The 22,095-nt window shown below is 43.9% G+C and overlaps 1 protein-coding gene across 9 annotated transcripts in view; it reads right to left on the bottom strand.

The window, feature by feature from the left end:
• The window catches only part of DOCK5 (dedicator of cytokinesis 5), a 225,217-nt gene that overhangs the window by 118,905 nt on the left and 84,217 nt on the right, over window positions 1–22,095 (bottom strand). For 6 of the 9 annotated variants that reach the window (XR_003428941.1, XR_003428942.1, XR_003428943.1 and 3 more), the window contains 5 exons: window positions 21,425–21,465; window positions 16,294–16,349; window positions 14,464–14,560; window positions 3,966–4,114; window positions 711–846 (listed from right to left, as the gene is read on the bottom strand). Coding sequence is in view for 6 of the 9 variants with exons in the window: in XM_027087891.1 (XP_026943692.1) it covers window positions 711–846; window positions 3,966–4,114; window positions 14,464–14,560; window positions 16,294–16,349; window positions 21,425–21,465 (479 nt within the window). In the remaining 3 variants the exon portion in view is untranslated. Of the gene's footprint in view, window positions 1–710; window positions 847–3,965; window positions 4,115–8,886; window positions 11,465–14,463; window positions 14,561–16,293; window positions 16,350–17,990; window positions 18,068–21,424; window positions 21,466–22,095 lie in introns of those variants that run through there. The other 3 variants (XM_027087893.1, XM_027087894.1, XM_027087892.1) reach the window with 3 other exon arrangements.

The following is a 22,095-nucleotide window of genomic DNA, read 5'->3' as shown; positions in this document are numbered from 1 at the left end:
TTATTTATTGTCCAATTACTATTTTTAAAATCTTTCAAATACTTTATTTGTAAATATTATTTTACTTATTTTGGAAATCATGATCTACGTACTAAATACAGAAGTTTACAGAGTCAAGAGGCTTTTCTCCCACCCAGTTCTCCTTCTCAGAGACATCCATTAATTGTCAGTTTCTTGTCTATCACTACAGAGTTAGTCTGCACATAGGCAAGCACAGATGTATGTATATTCTTTTTTGAAACACAAATAATAGTCTTTTATACACACGGTTCTGCATCTTGCTCTTTTCTGCTTAATACATTATCTTTGCAACCTTCCCAGGTCAGAATATACAAAACTGCTTTGTTCTTTTTGTAATATTTTGCTACTAAAATGAGGAAATGAATGATTTCTAAACAACATTTCCACCTCTGTTGTCTTAACTCCTTTTCCTTCATTAAAAACAAAAGCAAAGGGCTTCCCTGGCGGCGCAGTGGTTGAGAGTCCGCCTGCCGATGCAGGGGACGCGGGTTCGTGCCCCGGTCCGGGAAGATCCCACATGCCGCAGAATGGCTGGGCCCGTGAGCCATGGCCGCTGAGCCTGTGCGTCCGGAGCCCGTGCTCCGCAACGGGAGAGGCCACAACAGTGAGAGGCCCACGTACCGCGAAAAAAAAAAAAAAGCAAAAATGGAACCTCTGGGGCCAAAGTCTGCACATCAGAGGAAGCTCACCTTCTCTTCTTGAATCTTTTCCTCAATCCTCTTCGAGGCCACTTCATGGGCCTTGAAGAGGGCGATGGTGCTGGTTTCATCGGGGTCCAAGATGTTCCCGTTGTCGTCCCGCACGACCAGATCCAACCCCAGCATTCTAGGAAGAAAGAAATGGTCAGTTGGTTCTCCTCGTCAGGAGCAGACCCTTTCCTGAAGAGTCTTCACGGAAGAACCCAGAGGATTCAGCTGAAAGGCTGGGTGCCAGACAAGTCAAGATAAGAAGAGTTCACTGGCTCTTCTCCTTTCAATTTTTGCTTCCTTTCCATACAACAATGCTAAAAAACTTATGCAAATGTCACCCAAACTCATATAATATGCGAAGTAATTTGGTCTGCAGAACCTCAACAGGAAAGGCAAAACTGGCGCTAATTCTAACCAAAATCATCTGACCAATGCTTCTTTCCCCTAATCATCTGTAGTTTGTTATAGGAACTATGAAAGACAAATGCTCAGATACTGGGGAGGTTAGCCTGATTTCCTTTAAAGCACAGGCCTGGGGGACAGTGCTTAATTCAAGACTGTTTTTTGTTTGTTTGTTTGTTTTAATTTATTTATTTAATTTATTTATTATTTTTGGCTGTGTTGGGTCTTTGTTGCTGCGTGCGGGCTTTCTCTAGTTGTGGCGACCAGGGGCTACTCTTCGTTGCGGTGTGGGGGCTTCTCATTGCAGTGGCTTCTCTTGTTGCGGAGCACGGGCTCTAGGCGCACGGGCTTCAGTAGTTGTGACTCACGGGCTCAGTAGTTGTGGCTCATGGGCTCTAGAGCACAGGCTCAGCAGTTGTGACGCACAGGCTTAGTTGCTCCGCGGCATGTGGGATCTTCCCGAACCAGGGCTCGAACCCGTGTCCCCTGCATTGGCAGGTGGATTCTTAACCACTGCGCCACCAGGGAAGCCCTTTTCAAGACCATTTTAAAGGAGATCAAAGGAGTTCCTTAGTGGCCTAGTGGTTAGGATTCAGGGCTTCCACTGCCGTGACCTGGGTTCAATCCCTGGTCGGAGAATTGAGATCCCACAAGACATACGGCGCGGCCAAAAACAACAAGAGCAACAAAAGGAATCAAAGAAGTTAAGTCCTGGCTGTTGGTATCACAAAATCTATCTCAGAGAATGGGCTCTGGTGTCAGCTGGACCAAGATTTGCATCCTGGTTTTAATACTTGCTGGCAATATGACTCTGGTTATCTACTTAATTTTACAAAGGCCTGGTTTCCTCGTCTGTAAATTATTCCCTACCCTTCAGGGTTGTTGTGTGAATTTAATGAGATAATGCATATATAGCACACAGTACAATATCTAGCATATAATAGGCTCTCAATGAATGTTAGCTCCTACTGGCACAAGAAAACCCCTGGCTGTGTTAAGACGGAGCTCTGGGTGCCGCACGGAAATAGTACGGCCCATACGGTCCCTGCATGGCCCCATCCCAGCAAGGCTTTTTATGCCCGATGTGCACACAGAAGCAGAAAAAATGGTACTTAGTTCTAAGAAGTTGGGGACGGTGGTGGAAACAGGATACTGTGATCTGAACACCCAGTTCACTCCAGGCACTAGCAGTTTAGGAATGAGGATGTCCAAAGGGCAAGAAAGTTCAAGGATAACGGTGGCACGTGCCAAGTCTTTGGGCAGAAAGCAAAAATGCCTAATTTCCTGCCTCCCTGTTTTATAGCATCTCCATCAACTAATTCAATCTGGCAGGTCCCTTGCCATGGCGGCCAGACCCACAGGCCGCCCAGACTATGAGCAATGGGCCTTGTTGGCTGCTCAGAGACCGGATCACGGATGCACTGATGGAGTAGCTTAATTTCTTGAGCTGCTTCCAAGGGCTGAAATGAAAAGGCCAGCGTGGTCTGCTGTTTGTAGGACATTACCATCCTTTGCCAGAGACCAGAGGCCTCCAGGCTGATGCCACAGTGTGCCAAGACCCAAGAATACAGAGGCAGCCTATGTGCCAGGAGGGAGCTGCTTTAACCCATCTTAGCTGTTGTTTAAGCGTCTCCCCAGGACTGTATGACTAGCAGTGCAGCTCCTGTGGTTATACTCCTGTGAACAGACAAGGGCGGAGCAACTAAGCCCGTGTGCCGCAACTACTGAGCCTGTGCTCTAGAGCCCGCGAGCCACAACTACCGAAGCCCGCGCGCCTAGAGCCCGTGCTCCGCAACAAGAGAAGCCACCGCCATGAGAAGCCCACGCACCGCAACGAAGAGTAGCCCCTGCTCGCTGCAACTAGAGAAAGCCCGCGCGCAGCAACGAAGACCCAACACAGCCAAGAAAAAAAAAAAAAAAACTAAACTAAATGTCAAATGAATCATCAACAAAAACTGAGAAACGAACCCAGTGTTTAAAAAGAGCTGGCCAGGAAGGACGAATCATCCCAGGTCACCATCAATTTTGATGAATCGACTAAATTTTTTGTCTTCCAAAGGGCAGTAACATCTGGAATCTACATAACTGACCGAGACAATCGGAAGATGCATGATGTGATTAACTCTTTAGAGGTTATTGGAGACAGGTTATTCTGGCAAATCTGGTTTTTACACAATGTAAGCAATGGTCCCACTTAGGGGAAGACAGAAAGAAAGAAACAGAATGAGTCTGATGATGATTTAAAACACTGTTAGAAGAAAGATAGCAGGGGGGAGGAATAAATTATGGTTTGGGATTAACAGATAAACACCACTACATATAAAATAGATAAACAACAAGGACCTGATGTATAGCACAGGGAACTCTACTCAATATTCTTTAATAAACTAAATGGGAAAAGAATCTGAAAAAGAATAGATACATGTATAACTGAATCACTTTGCTGTACACCTGAAACTAACACAACATTGTAAAGCAACTATACTCCAGTATAAAATAAAAACTAAAAAAAAAGGAATAAAGATAGAGATAGTCCCAGGTCCCCAGAATTGTCAGCTTCTGATGCTCAGACCCTCTGAGTCTGTCTGGCAGTGGAGTTGCTTCCATTCAAGCCCCATATTCCCTGACCATCCATCATCTCCTTGAGACCAGAGATCCAGCACAGGGTCTGGCCCATGAAGGGCATTGCCAAATTTTCTTCTACAAAATTAAATATTTTCCAAGGCAGAAAGAGGACAGTTAAGCATTGTTCTTTGGCAACTCCAAGATCACAAGCTCATGGTGAGCTATGTCCTTAGCATGAAGGTGCGTGGTTTTTTCCAAGTTCCCAGTGAAAAGTCATCCCTGGTTTACCTGTTCCCGTGATCAATTTTGGCTGTGACCTTCATCTTGAGCTCTGCCAGTTCGTCCTTGGGGAGGGTTCCAGACAGGATCTGGGACCGCCACTCGATCAGGCTGTACGTCATCTGCTGCAGCTGGCGGAAGAGCGTGACCTTGTTGTTCTAAGGTGGGAAAATGAGGCAGAGCAAAGGACCAAAAAAAGAGAAAAAAAAAAAAAAGGTGTGATGGAAGATGAGAACATCTTTGGACCCGATCCTTTATAAGGTGTCATTTAAGCAATTAATTCTGCCATGCAGTGAGCTGAGCACATTGAGGCGACCTTGTTACATCACTAGGATGGCTTTGCCCTGACCCATTCCCACTTCCTCCTTTGGTGCAGGTTTAAAACAGATAAGCACTTGTAGGACGGATAGGACGGATGGTTAGTCCTAACTCATAAGTGTACCAAGTCATCCACGTCCCCTAAAATTCTGCCCATGTCCCTCCTTTACTTAAAACCCTCCAGTGATTTCCACTGTCCTCCAGATACACTAGATCGCACATAAGTCCTTCCTATCTTGGCTCCTACCCACATTCCCAGCTGCATTGTACACCGATCGCTACCTGAAAAATCTACGCTCCTTCCACGCAAAGCGATGTCCATTTCTCCCAAATGCTCCAGACTCTCTCAGTAAGTGACTCCTCCACCTGGAACCACTTTTCTCCTCTTCCTCCCCATGAACACTCCCCGTCTCTCGCTCACACACCACACCCTCCTCCAACTGCTAATTCTGACATCTACAGAATCTCAGAAATCTCTTCCTCAAAACCTAACTCTGGGTTGGCCATCTCTCCCACAGCTGCTGGAACTTATTCCTATGCCAGCACTCATGACCTGAACCACCTTGGCTTGCTGGCCTCTCCCCTCAGATGGTAAGAACCTATAGGACAAGGAGCTTGTTCAGTTTCGTATCCCCAGGAGCTAGTAGGCACTTTATAAAATGTACTGCATCAGTGAATTCTGGATGGAGAAAGAATTGTAATTTCAGAGATAAGGGATAATCGAAAAGAGAATGTGAAATATTAAAGTCCCCATTGAATTGTTAGACCATCCGGAAACAGTTAGATCTGGAATAATGAAACCATTATTCTGGGCTTCAGTAAGAACTTCCTGTAACTGAACTAAAATTAACTTACAACCAGCTAATTCTTTGTGCCTCAGTCATATTGAGTCTAATACTTGATATCCATGCCATTATGACCTTAGTTCTACCTAAAGGATTCATTCATTAAAAAAAAGAAAAAAAAAGTCAATAAGCATTTACCACGTGCTGGAAATAAAGTTCCTGCACATTCCAGAAGGAGAATGCAGCAATAAATAAGTAAACTTTTATATACATATATGTAAATATATTAAAATTATATAGTAAATATAAACATATCAATATCATATAATATTACATACATTTTATGTATACACACGCAGGATAATTTCAGATTATAAAAAGTGCAAGAAGGAAATAGGGCAATATGATAGGGTGTACCTGGGGGAAGGAGGCCACTTTAGATAGAACAGTCAGGAAAAACTGTTCTGTGCATTCCTTTTGATACACAAATATATACCATCACCCCCTATATACTATGAGACCACTTCTTTTTTATTTATAGGTGAAGAGTCATGATATATTTGTATAACCATACACTTCTAAAATGATAGGGAAAATTAGGTACAGCAATCCCAGGTACAGACCCCTGGGTCATGTTATCGACTAGAATCAGGGCTGAAAATATCCAAGATACTAGTGAAGAACCAGTAAATGTGGAGTGAAGAGCCCTCAGCCTAAGTGGGGACAGTGAAGACATCAATGGGATTAGCAGACGTGGTAAGAGCCCTACAAGAAGTTCAAGGTTCTATGAGAACACAGAAGAAAGAGAGGAAGAACTCATTCATCTGCGATTGCAATAGGCTCTGCTAATACCATTGATCTGAAAAACACAGAACGCGCAAGCTGATGAAAATTCTGAAACCGCCTACATTTTATGCTTTTAGCATTTTCTGAATTGCCTCTTTCTCATCAGCCAGTCTTTAGAAAAACCTAAATGAGACTTTTAAAAGCAAAGGTAAAACGACCCTGTGTTTGTTCGTTCAATTCCATATAAAATGTTTCCAACTCATTGTCTTTCTAACTGAGAAATTAAGCCCATAAAACTTTAGGGATCTTTTTTTCTTCTTGCAATCTATTTTTCTACTCCTAGTTAGTTTTTTTTCAATGTTTTCTCATTTTAATTAAGATATGAGGTCTCATAATATGGTAAGGAAAGGGCTCTGAGACTCAGGGGATCCACTATGAGACAGCGCTTTGTTTGGGGCATATATTCACAAGTCCTTGGTCTCAGTTATATGACACACTATTCAAAGCAATTTAATTATTGCCTGTCCATATCAGCCTGCTTGGCCAAGAGTTCCCCCCCAAGAAGGATGAAGATGGTCATTCTTTTCTGGTTCACTTTGCCAAATTAATTGTGAGTAGACACGCTGGAACACACCAAAGGAAGCGACTTTTCCATTTACTTTAAGCAAACAGGTTTTGTTGCCACATTCCTAAGATTGTTCTACGTGGATGTTCTATGCAGTAGCTGGCCCCTGACACTTTCTGGGTTCCTGGGGAAGCAAATGAGGACAGATGAGGAGAAAATCAAGCTCTCCCCATCAACACCAGAAGCCAAGGACTCAGGTCTCCATCTTTCCTCCCTGTTACACCCAAGCCTGCCCATTACAGAGTGCCTTTTCTCCTGTCTCTAGCCTCCACTAATCTCAGTCTTTTTATACTAGCAGCCATTGTCACAGAATTCAGGAGGGCAAGGAATGTATTTAATAATTTCTTTGATCCTCTCCGCAGAATAAGCCTGGGACACAGGAGCGACCGAAAAACAAACTGTGACCGCTTGAACTTAAAATAACACTCTGGGACTTCCCCGGTGGCACAGCGGTTGAGAGTCTGCCTGCCGATGCAGGGGACACGGGTTCGTGCCCCAGTCCAGGAAGATCCCACATGCCGTGGAGCGGCTGGGCCCGTGAGCTATGGCCGCTGAGCCTGCGCTCCGCAGCAGGAGAGGCCACAACAGTGAGAGGCCCACGTACCGCAAAAAATAATAATAATAATAAAATAACACTCTGGTTTCGGTTTGAGGAATAGCTACACAAAATAGAGAAATCTAAATATTCTTCTAACTAGACAGTAAGGATACTCCTGTATTTGCTTAGAAGTTATCCCTCTTTTCTACCTGACGATCTTTGAGGTCTCACTTTTTACATTTCTATTCTGGGTGTCTTTTTTTTTTTTTTTTTTTAAGAATTTCTAAAGAGAAGAAAAAAGGGACAAGAAGAAAAGAAACAGCTTTATCTTCAATAGCGGTAGAAATACAGAAGCCATCCTTTGAGTCATTTAGAAATTCTGAGGGCCACTGAGACAATCGGTACCACCCCACTGGGTGTCAGAAAACCTGGGTTCTATTCTTCAGTTTCTTTCCCAAAGAATGCGGACCAGAGTCAAAAGCCTCTTTCTCTGGGCCTCCACCCCACCTCTCCCTCTGCAAAAGAATCAGTATTTCCTCTGTCCACCAACCTCTCCTCTTCCACTGTAAACCTTCTTTGCTGAAAGTACAGGGGACTTGGTCTCTATCTCTAATTCCATCACTAACTTGGCTAAGTGACTTTGAGCAAATTATTCCCTCTGGGATATGCCCATCTGTAAAATCGGGGGACCAGCAATGAGATCCATTCCCAAGGATAAGCGTCTTCAAGTCTATGGCTGAGACATTAAATTCAATTACTCCTCCAAGCAACTTCCTGATTAAATATATCTGACTCGGACCGTCTCGGTCCTGATGTACTCACACAGTGTGGTGGCTCTATATCAAATTTCCCCCGTATATAGCTCTTCGAAATGAATCTCACGTCTTTTCTGAGTATCTGGACCTTCCGGGAACCGGGATGGTTGGTGTCTTGGTCTTTCTGTGTCCTGTGCTGCGCTGACCCTTAGCTCTGGGAGGACATGAATCCGCAGGGGCCCAGCCTCTCTTCCCATCCATCCATCCTAGTGCTTTTTCTGTCAGCTAGAGGCTTGGCCTGACTAGCAAACGCTCGATTTTTAAAGAAAAGATTCCGGTAAAAGACAGTTTTCGCCTCTGGAAGTAGTGCAGGAAATCCTGGAAGCCCGGCACCAAAGTCAGGGGAAAGCAAAACTGGAAAAACACCCAAAGCGCCACCTCTGCCCTGTTCTGGCCATCGCCCCATCTCCTCCTGCCTCTCCTGAGAGCCATGCATCAAAGCAGGGCTTGCAACTCACAGCTGAAATGCCCTGACACCAGGACGAAGCTTTCTATGGGAATTTTCTGTCCTTAGTAATAAGCGATCAGACGCCCGGCTTCAACCTTGAGATCAGCTTAATTACACTTCAGAGCATATCCTCCAGCAGCCAGTAATAACCACCAGTTCAAAAAGATTAGACTTGAGTAGCTTTAATCTGCCTGGATATGCAAAGATGGAATGAAAGGGCAATTCATGGTGTGTCCGGCAAGTCTCCCCACCCCCGCCTTGGTGACAGGCACTTTCTCTGCTCTAGATTTTTACAGGACTGCAGGCCAGCCCTAGGTTCTATTTTGCTGGTAAATTTTCAATGAGAGGAGATCAATCCTTTCAACGAACTGCATTTTAGCAATTAAGTTCACTTGATTCAACAAGATGTATTAACCACCTTCCACCACCAGGCTCTTCTGCAATCTCTTTTCCATAAGAAAATCGGATCAGGTTCATTCTGCCGAACTTGTATGAACAAAACAGCCTGGCTGACCAAACCTCGCCAAACCATTTCGCCCACTGGAAGGTGGGAAACAGCACTGCACTTAATCTCAGGGTGAGGCATTAGAGAGTATGTTTATGATGACCAAACACCTCAGAATTCCTGGGACAGCTCCTCTTCCAAAAAGTCTTGTCCCGACGTCCCCACAAATATACTCCAACTTGTCAGTTTTCAAGACCTGAGTTTTAGTTGAGAAAATAGGATAAGTATGATGTGGGGTGCAGATCTGTGCATATTCAAAAAGTATAACTGGGTTGTCACTGGAAAGGTAAACTTAGATATGACATCCAACCATCGTGTAGAAATCAATGCATAGGGGTTCCCCCTTCTAGCTGAGGCAACTCACATGGCAGGGAAGAAGGAAAAGAAGCCAAGTTCAGCTCACTGGATCTACTTTTCACGGCTGGGGAAACCCGCAAGATCCTGAGAGGCAGCAGGAAAGAATGAATGGAATACTTTAAAACTATCCACCTAGCGTAGCTCAGTGACTCTAGGGCTGGAAGGGAGCCCACCGGGTAGGTAACAGGCACACCCTTAAACTAGCTCAGGGCAAAATTCCATGTGGATCTAGTTCTCCTAACACTTTTCAACATGAATCAGCTCTTTCCTGAAGCAATGTAGCAAGGGGAGAGTCAGGGGCTGTCACATTTTGACAATGTACAGGCATTGTCCCAGGAATGTGACACAGATTATCTTATTGAATTCTACAGCAAATCTGCAAGGCATGTGTAATATATAATTACCACTGAAGCCCAGGAAAGGAAAACTCAGGAGGTCAAAGGACTTGTGTGGGCTGTAAAATCCTCTAGTGGCACATCCTGAACCAAAATCCCTGCCTGCAGAATCTGTGTTCTTCCTGCTTGGGTTTGTTTGCACTAACTATGACTGGGTTTGTTATTTTTTTCTGAATATAAAAGCGCATACCAAGTAAAGGAGCAAGTGAGAATTTTTTTTTTTTTTTTGGCCACATGGCGCAGCCTATGGGATCTTAGTTCCCCGACCAGGGATTGAACCCGGGCCCTCAGCAGTAAAAGCGTGGAGTCCTAATCTCTGGACTGCCAGGGAAGTCCCAGCAAGTCAGAATTTAAGAACCAGCCGCCTGTCTGACCCCAATGCCCCCGGTTTTGCCATTTCACCAGGCAACCACGTCCTCCTTCACAGTGTTCCCTCCTTTCCTGATCAAGCACTGAAAACGCCCGGTAAATAGGTTCCAATGCAGGATCAGCAGTGCAGGCAAAGCTCGTCAGAAACTGCGGTGCATTTGCAGGCAGCATCTGCGTGCTTCCCTTTTCCTTTCTGGAATGATCCCTGTCTCTTGGACTGGAACCTAAGCTAAGGATGCTCACTATCTACGGGGAGAAACACATAGACTAGCTACTGAGTGCTCAAGGCCGCTCCGCCTAAGACCACACACAAGACAAAGGAAGTGACCTTGGATAAGGGGGAACAGGGAAGGGAGCTTCAGAGTCTCCCAGTCTGGCCAGAGCTACGGCGAGCCAGGCTGCCCCGAGGGAGGACGGACGTCCAGGGTGGCGACTGTTTCCAGCTAAGACATCAAGACTCTCATGCTCACGTTTGCAGAGTCCTTGAGGGTCTGCCTGCGCGATGATTTCTTTTTTTTTTTTTTTTTTCACACTACGATAGTTAATTTTATTTGTTCAAGGACTCATCTTGCAAGCATTAAACCAAGCTTGGGCTTTGATTCTGGGAGCCCAGATTCACATACTTAGGAAGATAAGAGCAGACTGTGCTCCATGTACAGGGATGAAAACTAAAGGCTCGTGGTTAATCACACTGCAGTTTTAAGTTTCTACAGCCTAGCGGCCAGATGTCACAGGTCCTTTAGGTCCTTCTGGATGTCCCAGATGATTTCTTTTTATACCCTCACAACGCTATGGAGTAAACAAGGCAGATTTTGCATCATTTTAACAGATGGTTAAAATCCAGCAGACACTTGGAGACTTCAAGCACTTCGTCCAAAACCAGAGTCAGTTAGGGCAGGGCCTGGATGAGAAACCATGCTTCCTAATTTCTAGTCCCCTGTCTGTCCCCTACAGCTTGCTTCTTCTCCAAAGCATACAGGAAAGATAATAAATTCATAAATAATACTAATATAACAAAGAGAAAAAAGGAACGTGCGGGAATTACCATTTCTTCTTTCTACTCTGGATGGGTGGGTTCCTCTCTCCTTGGCATGGCCGCCACATCCCCACTTTAAAACATATTTATGGTAATTTCACAAGGTTATGGTATGACTGCTAAAAAGAAATCACAGGTATACAGATATCTTTCCCTTCTAGAATAATTACCTGTGTCTACATGGCTGGGTTTAACCTGGTTAGTGGATTGTATTTTCTTCTCACTTAGGACTCTGTACCTACCTCCTAAATTTCTCATGAACTGAGACTGATAAGAAGAGAACTAAGAAATGTGTTGTAGAGAAAGGCGGAGGCTCTAAGATGTCTTTAAAGACACCAAACACAATGCCTGGTTTCATAATCTGTGGGAGAAAATGCGTGAGTGATAAAAGTACTGATGTAGATTAGCAAAACCTGTATTCATCTTTACACAGACTGAAGGAACTTACACACAGAATCAGAAAGCAAACACCAATAAAAATGCTTGTGTGGGGCCTCCCTGGTGGCGCAGTGGTTAAGAATCTGCCTGCCAATGCAGGGGACACGGGTATGAGCCCTGGTCCGGGAAGATCTCACATGCCGCTTGCAGAGCAACTCAGCCCGTGCGCCACAACTACTGAGCCTGCGCTCTAGAGCCCGTGAGCCACAGCTACTGAGTCCGCTCACCACAACTACTGAGCCCATGCGCCACAACTACCGAAGCCCGTGTGCCTAGAACCCATGCTCCGCAGCAAGAGAAGCCACTGCAATGAGAAGCCCGTGCACCACAATGAAGAACAGCCCCCTCTCGCCGCAACCAGAGAAAGCTCACGCGCAGCAACAAAGACCCAGTGCAGTCAAAAATAAATAAATAAACTTATTTTTTTAAAAAACGTGTGTGTGTACACGCGCATGTCTCGGGGCGGGGGGGCGGTGATTGAAACCTACAGATCTGAGTTCCCTTAACTTTTTTCCCAGTGAATCATAATATTTAAGGCTTGTTACTTTTTTTAATATAATATTTATTTATTTATCTAGGCTGCGCCGGGTCTTAGTTGCAGCACGCAGGATCTTCATTGCAGCATGTTTATTTGCAGCACGTAGGCTCTTAGTTGCGGCACGCGGGATCCAGTTCCCTGACCAAGGGTCAAACCTGGGTCCCCTGGATTGGGAGCATGGAGTCTTACCCGTTGGACCACAGGGAAGCCCCAAGGCTGGCTACTTTGACATACAGATGTTTGAGAAAGCATTTCAGAAATTCTGCCTGAAGTGAACTGTCAATGCTTTAGGAAGGGACAGAAAAAAGAAAGCCAAGATTTCCATTTGAAATGGATCATTTCTGAATGGGTGAGCATGCTATCAAAAGAAGGAGCAGATTCTCAGCCCTATCAACTGATTAACATCCCCACAATGAATACCTTCTAGTCAAACAATAGCAGCTATAAGACATCTAAAAAATAACTCACAACAACAAAATAATTATTTTATGAGATGTCAAGATTAAGATGGGAAATGTGCTGCCCCCCCCCCCGAGAGGAGGGTGGAATTTTCTTTTTTTTTTTTTAACTTAGAACTCAATTCTGCTATTAAATAGTGGAACTTCCACATAGGAAATCCTCAACCAGAGCTTAAAAGATTTTGGAAACACAAATACAGGAATCATATTTCTTCCTCCCTGGCTCACTTATTTCTCATTCCTAGTCAATAGCAGACTTGGCACAATTATCTGTGGACACGTACTAGACACAGATCATGAACTAAGCACAAGAGTTGTGTTTTAGCAAGAAGAAAACTCTAGCTCATTCCTGCTCTCCACTCTTGTAGATTACAGCTGTAAAAATCTCATTTCCCAGTACTTATTAGCTAATACGTTTTTCACCACTCGCCAATTTCCAGAAAGACTATGTTGAGGAACTCACCCATCCATCAACCTTGTTACATCCACCACTAACCAATCGATTAACCGGAACCAGAGAGTGCTTTCAATAGAAGGAGATCGATGTAGGCAAAGGGCTTAAAACAGCATCTCTCCCCAGCTTGTGAGTTAAGAATTTACAGGTTAGCTCTCTCCTCGATGAAACATAAAGAGATCAAAAGATCACTTGCATCACAAGGCACTGTGCCCCAGGGGCCAGATGATTGGTTCAGGAGGAAGTGCTCCCATAGTCCAGAAGGAAACATTATGGATTGGTGTGTTTGGAGACACATTATGAAGAAAAAAGGACTTCAGCGGGGGCCTTGAAGGATGGGCAGGCGGAGAAAAATCACGTGCTTTTCCACAGAAGGGGTTGGTGATTTCTATTGCTGTGCTCCACCCTGGGAAACCAAAGCCCTGGGAAATGATCTTATACTAACTGCTAGAAGTTATGCTAGAATGAGTTTCGATTCCTGTTTTTAGTACAAGGGTCTAGAGTGACGTGCTCCCAGTTACTTAGTAAGATCGGCTTTTGAGAGTTAAAATGTAGAATCAATATATGACTGAAAAAAACTTGGACGAACTAGGCCACATAAGGAAAGAGACCGGCTCCCAGGCATTGAGTCGAGTCCTGACTGATCTCATTCACACATTGGGCCGGGGAATATATCAGTACATTCCTAGGAATTCTTAGTCAGCCATGGAAGCCTGGAAGATGCCTACAGAAGGCAAGACCTCATGATGCCTACCCACAAGGTCTCCAGGAAAGAGGAAACTTTAGAAAACAGTGTCTATGCATTCACAGTGCCTGAGAAAGGAGCTTCCTAAAGTGGACATGGGTGCAGGCTTGCTGCCGTCAGACTCAAGGTTCTTGGCCTCCTGCAAGATGGCTGCCCCAGGTGTTCTCAGCCTGATAATATTATTAAGTGCTAGATTTACCTTGCCTTGACTGTAAACCCACACACAAAACTTGTGATTATGGTTTATCGGGGAGAGCATGTGCTGGTTCCTGTGTCATTTCCCACTGACCTGGCATATCTTATTAGCATCCTAAGGTCAAACCATTGCTGTGAGAAACAGTACTATGAATTGGCCTCAAAAAGAAGACTCTTCAGAGCATGGTTTAACGTGATTCATGTTCCAGCATCGGTAAGGTACACAGAAGGTAGAGAGTGCACCCTCATAGGAGCCCTCATGGGGCTGAGCACTGAAACAGTGACAAATGTCTATTCACTGGGATACACACAGAGGCTAAGAGCAGGTCCCTCAATTTCCCCATTGATAAACTGGTAATAATTACAGCTACTTTATAGGAGTGTTATGAGGATTAATAGTTCCTGGCACTTAGTAGGGACAATGTGTTTGCAGCTCTTACTATCCTTATAACTTTACAATCAGCATGCGAGTTGGGAAAATACTGACCTAATGATTATGCCCACCTCCTCCACCACCCACATCATCAACCGCTCTACATGGCGAAAGTGGGAATCTGCTGGTTATCAGCCATTGCGCTGTCCGGGTAAGATACACCCACTCCATACAGAGAGCTAATGAGTGGCCGATCCCTTGCAGCAGAAAAGATGGGCTGAGGGCCCAGGAATAATGCCACAGGCTCCAAGCACCAGGGGCAAACTCACCACGTAGAGCTTGCGCCAGATGACGGCCCATTCCCGCAGTGTCGAGGTGAGCTCCTGTACCAGTGGGAGCTCCCCGGGAATCACAGTCTCATGCTGCCTAAAGAGAACAGAAAGATGCTCCCTTCACTCGGGGTGGATCACCGTGGCTTTTCTTGATGGAGGTCATGATCCCCACAACTCAAAGATGGGAATGTGCTGGCTGGGCTTCAACCAAAAAAAAACCTTGTCCATTTAGGGAAGGTTTGGGTAGAGAATTTTTACCACATCAAGCAGCTGAGAAAAGAGAAAGAGCTTAACACACCCCGATTCTCGAAATGAATGGGTATAGAGCCCAGCCTCTATCTCCCCATTCTGGATCTTTACAGGAGCTTCAAATACCAACCAGGCTGGCTACAGCAATTGCCAGGGATGGAAGCCCAAATCCAGTACTTTCGCTTGTTCTGCCAAGCAGCCATTTCACTAGGGAGGGTGGGGGGGTGGAGAAGTGTTCATGGCACGAGGGTCCTGGGGCTTGGAGCCTCACACAGGACCTGCTGTGGGACTGAGGTGGGACCCTCTTTTGCAGTGGTACTAGGTTTGTTTCTCATCTGCTGTCTCACTGCACAGAAAACGTACATATACCCAAATCCTCACTTAAAGCAGACTTTTAACAAGGCAAACCTGACACTCATGCACATAAATCCCGTCTGGTATTTTTATGATTAGCAAAAGGAGAAAAGGAGAGAGCAAAAGCAGGCAAACAAATGGGGATTAGTGGTGGAACTGCCAGGCGTAAATAAGAATACAAGACACCCCGTTAGGTTTGGATTTCAGATAGATTAAAATAATTTTTAAGCGTAAGTATGTCTCAGGAAATATCTGAGACGTGCATGCAAAAAATTACTTGTTATCTGAATTTCAAATTTAACTGGGCATCCTGCATTTTACCTGGCAACATTAGTTGGTTGGGAATATGCCCCCAACCCTGCCCTTCCACCAACGTGGCTGTAAGTGACCCTGGAGGCTGCCTAGGAATCAGAAAGAAGATTCTCCAGGAGGGCAAGACAACTGTTTTTCAGCCCCGATTATGTGTGAATTTGGGCACGTCTCCATCTCTCGTCTATAAAATGAGGGTGCAGAACTTATGGCTGAGAATGTTCTCTGCCACTGTTAGCCACAGTGCCTCTGTGACCCACTCCACACTCTCTAACGGCCCTGGGATTCCTGCTCCAGGCTCTCTTTATTCCCTCCTTAACTCTCCTGCCCGCTGGCTCACCAGCTAAGTGGATTTTCTCTGCAGAGCGCATTCACACACATTCGTTAGTTCATCATTTCACATCAAGTTCATGACCTACGTGGGGACAGGTTTGTTTTCTCTGATTTGCAGGGGGAAAGCCCCAGGTGCACTGACTCGTCCAAGGTTCAGAGCTGAATAGTGCAGGGTGTTGTATGCTCACCTATCACCCCCCCAAGGTTCCCAAACAGGCGGCTCTCAGGTCTTAAGGGCCAAAGAGCACCAAATATTCATGTACGTGCACACTCACGCGCGCACACGCACGCACACACACACGTGCACGCGATCAGTGAGCAGCCAGTGCAAGAGGAAAGTAAAGGCCCTCTCCGTTCATTATCTGTCTTTACTGTTCTGTGGAAGGAATAAGTATCGAAACAGAAGACAGAAGAAGGAAAGATGTCAGGAAACAGTTTTTATTCATTTCCCTTTCATCCGAGAAGTGGAATTGATGAGCTGAGACAATAAAGCACAAAATGGTATTTTCTGACTTCATAAAATCTATAAGGATACTTTACATCTTCCTCACCTGTTAGGCGTCTTCCTACATTAGAACTTACCCACGGTCTTCTACAGTGGCCTCTTTCAAATGGATATACGTTTCAGGGAAAATACCCTACGGAGAGAAGAACTTGGGTTATGTGGCCGTAAAAATCTCAGCCCAAAGTAAGGAGCACAGACAGCAGCAAGGATGAGTGGGGGAGGGGAAAGGATGCCTGGACAACAGCTACAGTTTGCAGTCAAGGTTGCGGGACATCAATTACATCCCCTGCCTACCTAAATGAAAGCAAGCCTGAAACGCTGAAAAGGTATAAATTAATCCTTGGGTTCAGAGAGCATAAAATAAATGCTCTGTAAATGACCAGGCATACATGCCCGGGTCAGCTCAGAGCTGCCATAATGGTAAAGTGTTTAATAGTGAGATCTTAAAACCCCTCCAGGTCCTACATGCCATGATATGCTTCCCTTAAAGGGTTTCATATAATTAGTGAGATGGAGGGCTATTTACTTACTGGCCCATAAAATTATAGTGATTTTCTAGAGTCATTCCCCTCAGCACTTTCACTTAAACAAAATGCATGGAATCAATTAGGACTTGTTATCTGGTTATTTTTAGCACTTTCCAGTCTCAAATTGCTCTCCATTCTATGTCCCTAAGAGGCAATTCGTCGTCGGTATTGTGACATTGCCCGTGGGGAAACTAAGCCCAGAAAGACCTAAGAGAAACACTGTAAAGTGGTGGGTAAAAACTGCAGAACTGAAGATTGCATCTAACCAACAGGAAGCAAGCCATGGATGTGTTTTCTTAAAAGCCGAAAGCTTCTGTTATTCAACCGCATATGCTCATCAATAAACAGAGACACTGCCATCTAGAAAAGCACTGCTGGTCCCTGTTTTTTTTTTTTTTTTTTTTTTTTTGTTCCTGTTTTATGGTACTTTTCAGGCCAGACCGGGAGAAGCAGAAGAAGCTGTTCAACAGGCCCCATTGGCTCAACTGCTCATAGCCCTGAGCCTGTAGATGTGCGACCACGTGGACACCCAACGTCAGGGGAGACTGACCACAGGATGGGAGAGGGATGGCTCACTCCCTGGGAGGCTGGGTCAGGGATGCATGCGTACCCAGTGATCCGTAATCCATTCAGAGCCAGAAAACTAGCGCATTTCAACCCGGGTTGGTCTTGCGTCTAGTTTTATGTGCTATGTTTATCTGAGCAATTCTCTCCTTTCTCTCTTTTAATCCTTTGCCAGTAAAACAGGAAACAGCAAGAAAATTGGAGACTATGCTGCTCCCAGCATTGGTGATGACAAGGTGGATCCTGCCACCGCTCGAGTCAGAAGCAAAATGGCCATCCTTTCCCGCCAGGCAGGAAGAAGCAAAAAAAAAGCACAGGCATACCCGCCCTTCCTCGCGTTCAGAAACGGGCAGGTGTGGGGCATATGAGTGAGAAAGCATTATGCCAATCTTGTGACTCATGAAGACCCAGAACACACGTAGACACAAGGTAACACCGACCTCTTTCATTATAGGGACAGGATTCAGAGTGATTTTGGGAAACCAGTCAAAGAGTTAAATACAAACAACAATTCAATGTGTGTGTAATTCCTTTGGGGCCAGATTAACGGGGTTCCGAAGCTCCAGATCTGTCCTAAGGATGCCTAAGAAACCTTGGGTGTTTCTTCTACCCGCTAGGTTGAGGTAAATGTTTTGTTGACGACGATCTTTGTGGAGAACCAGGCTTGGATGCCCATCGCTCACCTTGATGACAGGATGCTGAGTGAAATGAGCCAGACACGAAAGGACAATTACTGTCTGATCTCACTTGTATGAAGGATCTAGAGTAGTCAAATTCATAGGGACAGAAGTAGAACGGGGGTTAACAGGGGCTGGAGGAGGGAGGAAGGGGAAGTTTGCGTTTAGTGCATAGAGTTTCAGTTTGGGATCATGAAAAAGTTCTAGAGTTGGATCGTGGTATGTTTGCACAACAATGTGAACGTACTTAATACCCCTGCACTGGCCATTTTAAAAGAGTTAACGTAGTAATTTTTTTATCAAGTATATTTTACTACAATAAAAAAGCTGTCCAGAAATCATAAAAAGGTGGAGCGTCGAAACCACTAAAATAGAAGTTATCAGGAGCCGTATTTGCAGGTTAAAATAAGATGTAACACCGCTGGTCCCAAGGAATATCCTGGCAGAAGATTTTTCAAATCAAGATAAAGGACCAATTAACGGTTTCAAACATCTATAATCTGATGACTGGTCTCCTAATAACTGGGAGAAATCCAAAATTGAAACATTCGTAATACAAGTGGCTTATTTTATGATGTCTAAGCAGATAATTTATAGTGGGTATACAGACATGATTTTCACATTAAGAGAGTATCTATGTTGTTGTATTTTCACTCTGTTACTTGCAGGCATCATCTTTCCATGATAACATAGGTCCACTTACAGCCATTTAATTGCTCTGGTAAATCTGGTAAAGGGCTGTAGGCCCTTTCCTACACCATTCTGACACACAGAAAGCCAGAATAAACCTAGGTAATATATTTCTGATTCACAGCCTATCTCTCAGTTTTGCTTGTGCTATCTTAATGCAACCTACCCACTTGAGGGGGGAAAAAAAAATGAACTGATGATTTTCCAGATATTGCCCTTATCTAGAATTCCATAATCCTGCCAGGATCAATAATCAGTTTCTGCAAAGCTCTTGGCTTCTTCCATTTGTAAAACCACTAGCATGTTTTATCACCACTCTAACCGGTTAGGTCTGCTTGTAAATAACACCAAAAATTTCCATTAAAACAATAGGCTTTTCAAATAGCTCTTCCCCTAAAGCCTGGCAAACAAGGAAATAGCATAAGGAATACCATTTCAACTAGGCTGGATTCCCTAATGAAGGGGTGTCAAAGTTGAGCATAATTCATGACAGCTGACTTGGAATTCCCTGTTTTTCCTACTACAAAGATATTTCAACTTATAAGTCAACAAGGAAATGCATGGCCCTTGTTTGTACTATTATTTCACTGAACTACAAAGTTTAGCTATCAAGAACTAAGAAAAGCTCTTACCGAAATAATTCTTTTCAAGAGTGAGACTGGAAGTTTAAAAGGGTTTCAAAAAACTTTAAAACACACCGAGACCTTGTCATTTAGATCTTAGTGAAGCACCCCATCCACCCACTTTCCAAAGCAGACAACAGATGGGTTCTGACGTATCACAGGATACCTTAGAGATGTTCCGAAAAGATTCTTACAGACTGTAGACTCTCTGAAAGGGAAAACTGTGGTCTGGGGCCTTGTTTCAACACAATTCACATTCACCAGTTAAAAAATTCCCTTGGATCTTAAAGTTCAGATGATCTTATCTGAGAGTGGATTTTTGTTTATGTTTTAAAATTAACTTTTTTTTTAAAGGATTGGTAATTAAGCGACATTAAGTATTGCTTGCTCCTGAAGAAATTGAGAACTTCAAAATTGTTCACTCTATTCATGCTTTGAAAAATAACTACCACCTCCATAATTATGAGTAAAATAAACACTATACGGTTAAACCCACACCAAGAAGCAGAGGTGGCTGTAAACGAGGTTCTCTAGTGAACAAGCATCCCAGAAGAAAAAAGGACCATCTTCTGCTTTGGTCCTATCATGCTCTCATTCACGCCAGCACGTCTGCTATCTTAGGTCCTTATATGAAAGCTTGGGGAAACTAAAGTCAGCAAGAGATTATTCATTTAATCAAATAATTTATCATTGTTTTCATTATAATTAAGCTGAAAATGAAGACATGGGACACAAGCATCTAACTGTGGGTAGAAAAATTCAGCATCAGGATTTGGGGAGGGATAAAAGGATCAAAATTGTGGGAGTTGATACCTGCATTAAAAGCAAATACGCCTTTATTTTGGTAGATTAGTAACCTGTCACAGTTAATAAACTGTGTGTGTACACACACATGTGCAAATACTGAGTGCTATCTGAGAGTCAACAACATAGAAAGCTTGAGTAGGACTGTCCTGTTTTGGGGGGTTTTTTGGGTGTACCACGCAGCACATGGGATCTTAGCTCCCTGACCAGAAATCGAACCCAAGCCTGCTGCACTGGAAGCACAGAGCCTTAACCATTGGACCACCAGGGAAGTCCAGGACAGTCCTGGTTTTAGATGGCCCTATACCTTGTGGGAAAGTGTTTTCCTGGGCCCGTAGCTCTTTTGAGACCGTGTGCTAGCGTCACTTCTGTACTGTGCCACAACTGAAGAGTTAAACCTGTGGATTTGTGAGGGGTTTTTTTGTTTTTGGTTTTTTTCCTTAGCTGTTGATAAATTCTGAAATGTTCCTCTCACCCCTCCCAATTCACTATTTTGCATGTGAACTGACTGTGAAATAGTACGGCCCTATCCACTTTGTTCTTTTCAAAAGAAAGTGCTGACAGGCTACGCTGTCCCAACGTGCGGTGTCACAGGAAAAGTGCTGACCTGACCTAAAATGCACTGAGGGGGTATTAACCTAACTCACAGATTTTCTGTAGCCTGAGGATTAGCAGTTTTGGCACTGCCAAAAGGAACCCACGAGGGTCAGTATTTTTCAAACTCTTTGCCCATGATGAGACAGCAACCCAGCACTACTATCATAAATTTAATGAAAAATCCATAAAATACTGTAAAATATATACCTAACACGAAAGTTTCCTGAAACACTACTTACCGTCTCATTCTATTCTCTATTTTTCAGTGTTGTTTTTAAAGAAAATGTTGGTCATAACCCACTCTACTGATTTCAGTTTGAAAACTACTATTCTGGTTTAACCGTTTTTTAATAAAGGAAAGAGTCAAGTGGAAATGGGGAGACCCTCTGGTTCTGAGATTTCGGCACTGGAACTAAAGGATAAAGGGAGAAGCCCACGTCCCCCCGCAAAACAGAGCAATGTCCCTGTGTGACCCTACGGCTCAGCTTGAGGGAACCAGCAGCAAGAAGTCTGCAGAGGCCCTACCTGGGGTGTCAAATTCACCTCCGGCCTTTATCCTTGAGTTGGCTGGTGGGAAATATGGCCAAGGTCAGAGAATCTGCTTTCAAATCTAAAGACTAGCCGTCAAAGAGAAAGCAAACTAGGTCTACAGACAGCAGATAATGGAATCAGATACGACCACACAAAACTAGCACACAGATTTCAAACTAAAACGATAAGCCATACCTTTTTAGATTTATTTTGGAGGGTATATCCTCTGTACCAACCTGTCAGGGTAGAAGAGAACACAAAATCTTTTGTTATCTGGGACAATATAAAGACATTAGCAATATACGTCCTCATCTTAGGATACTGGGATGGAATCTAGATCTACTTCAGAGCTTTATTCTCTTGATAACTAAAGGATTTAAAGTTCACTTAGAACCATGCCTCATCCCTACTCCTTTGGAGAAAGGATAGAACAACAAAAAAACAAACAAGACAGAAGGCAGCCCAACCTCTCAACACCTTAATACCTCCCAGCATTCAATGAATGTTTTTGTATAAATGAACATGAACTTTCATCCATTTATATACATTCTGAAAGTCAACTTATCCTATTACGACAGATTATACTATTAAAATAGATGTTTTAAAATAATTTATATATATTCTCTCCCTCTCGCCTTCTCTCCTACTCCCACTTCCCTCCTCCCAAGTTCCCAAGTTAAGAACCAATATTCTGGAACAATTTTAAATCGGAGTAGCAAACCTTATATGCATAAATATTTACACCTAAAAACTAACTGAAATAAATAATGAAACAACATTTTAAACAATTCTTGGCAATGCTACAATACCCCCTACAATGAAAAGATTTTATGTGTTTGCTTAACGAGGCTTTAAGTCTTTAACTT

This window comes from Aethalodelphis obliquidens, unplaced genomic scaffold (assembly GCF_003676395.1).
Source record: "Aethalodelphis obliquidens isolate GAN/ISIS:26980383/991018 unplaced genomic scaffold, ASM367639v1 scaffold61, whole genome shotgun sequence".
In the NCBI taxonomy this organism is placed as follows: Eukaryota; Metazoa; Chordata; class Mammalia; order Artiodactyla; family Delphinidae; genus Aethalodelphis; species Aethalodelphis obliquidens.
Note: the sequence above shows the minus strand (reverse complement) of the source record. Positions and strands in the feature narration are given on the sequence as shown.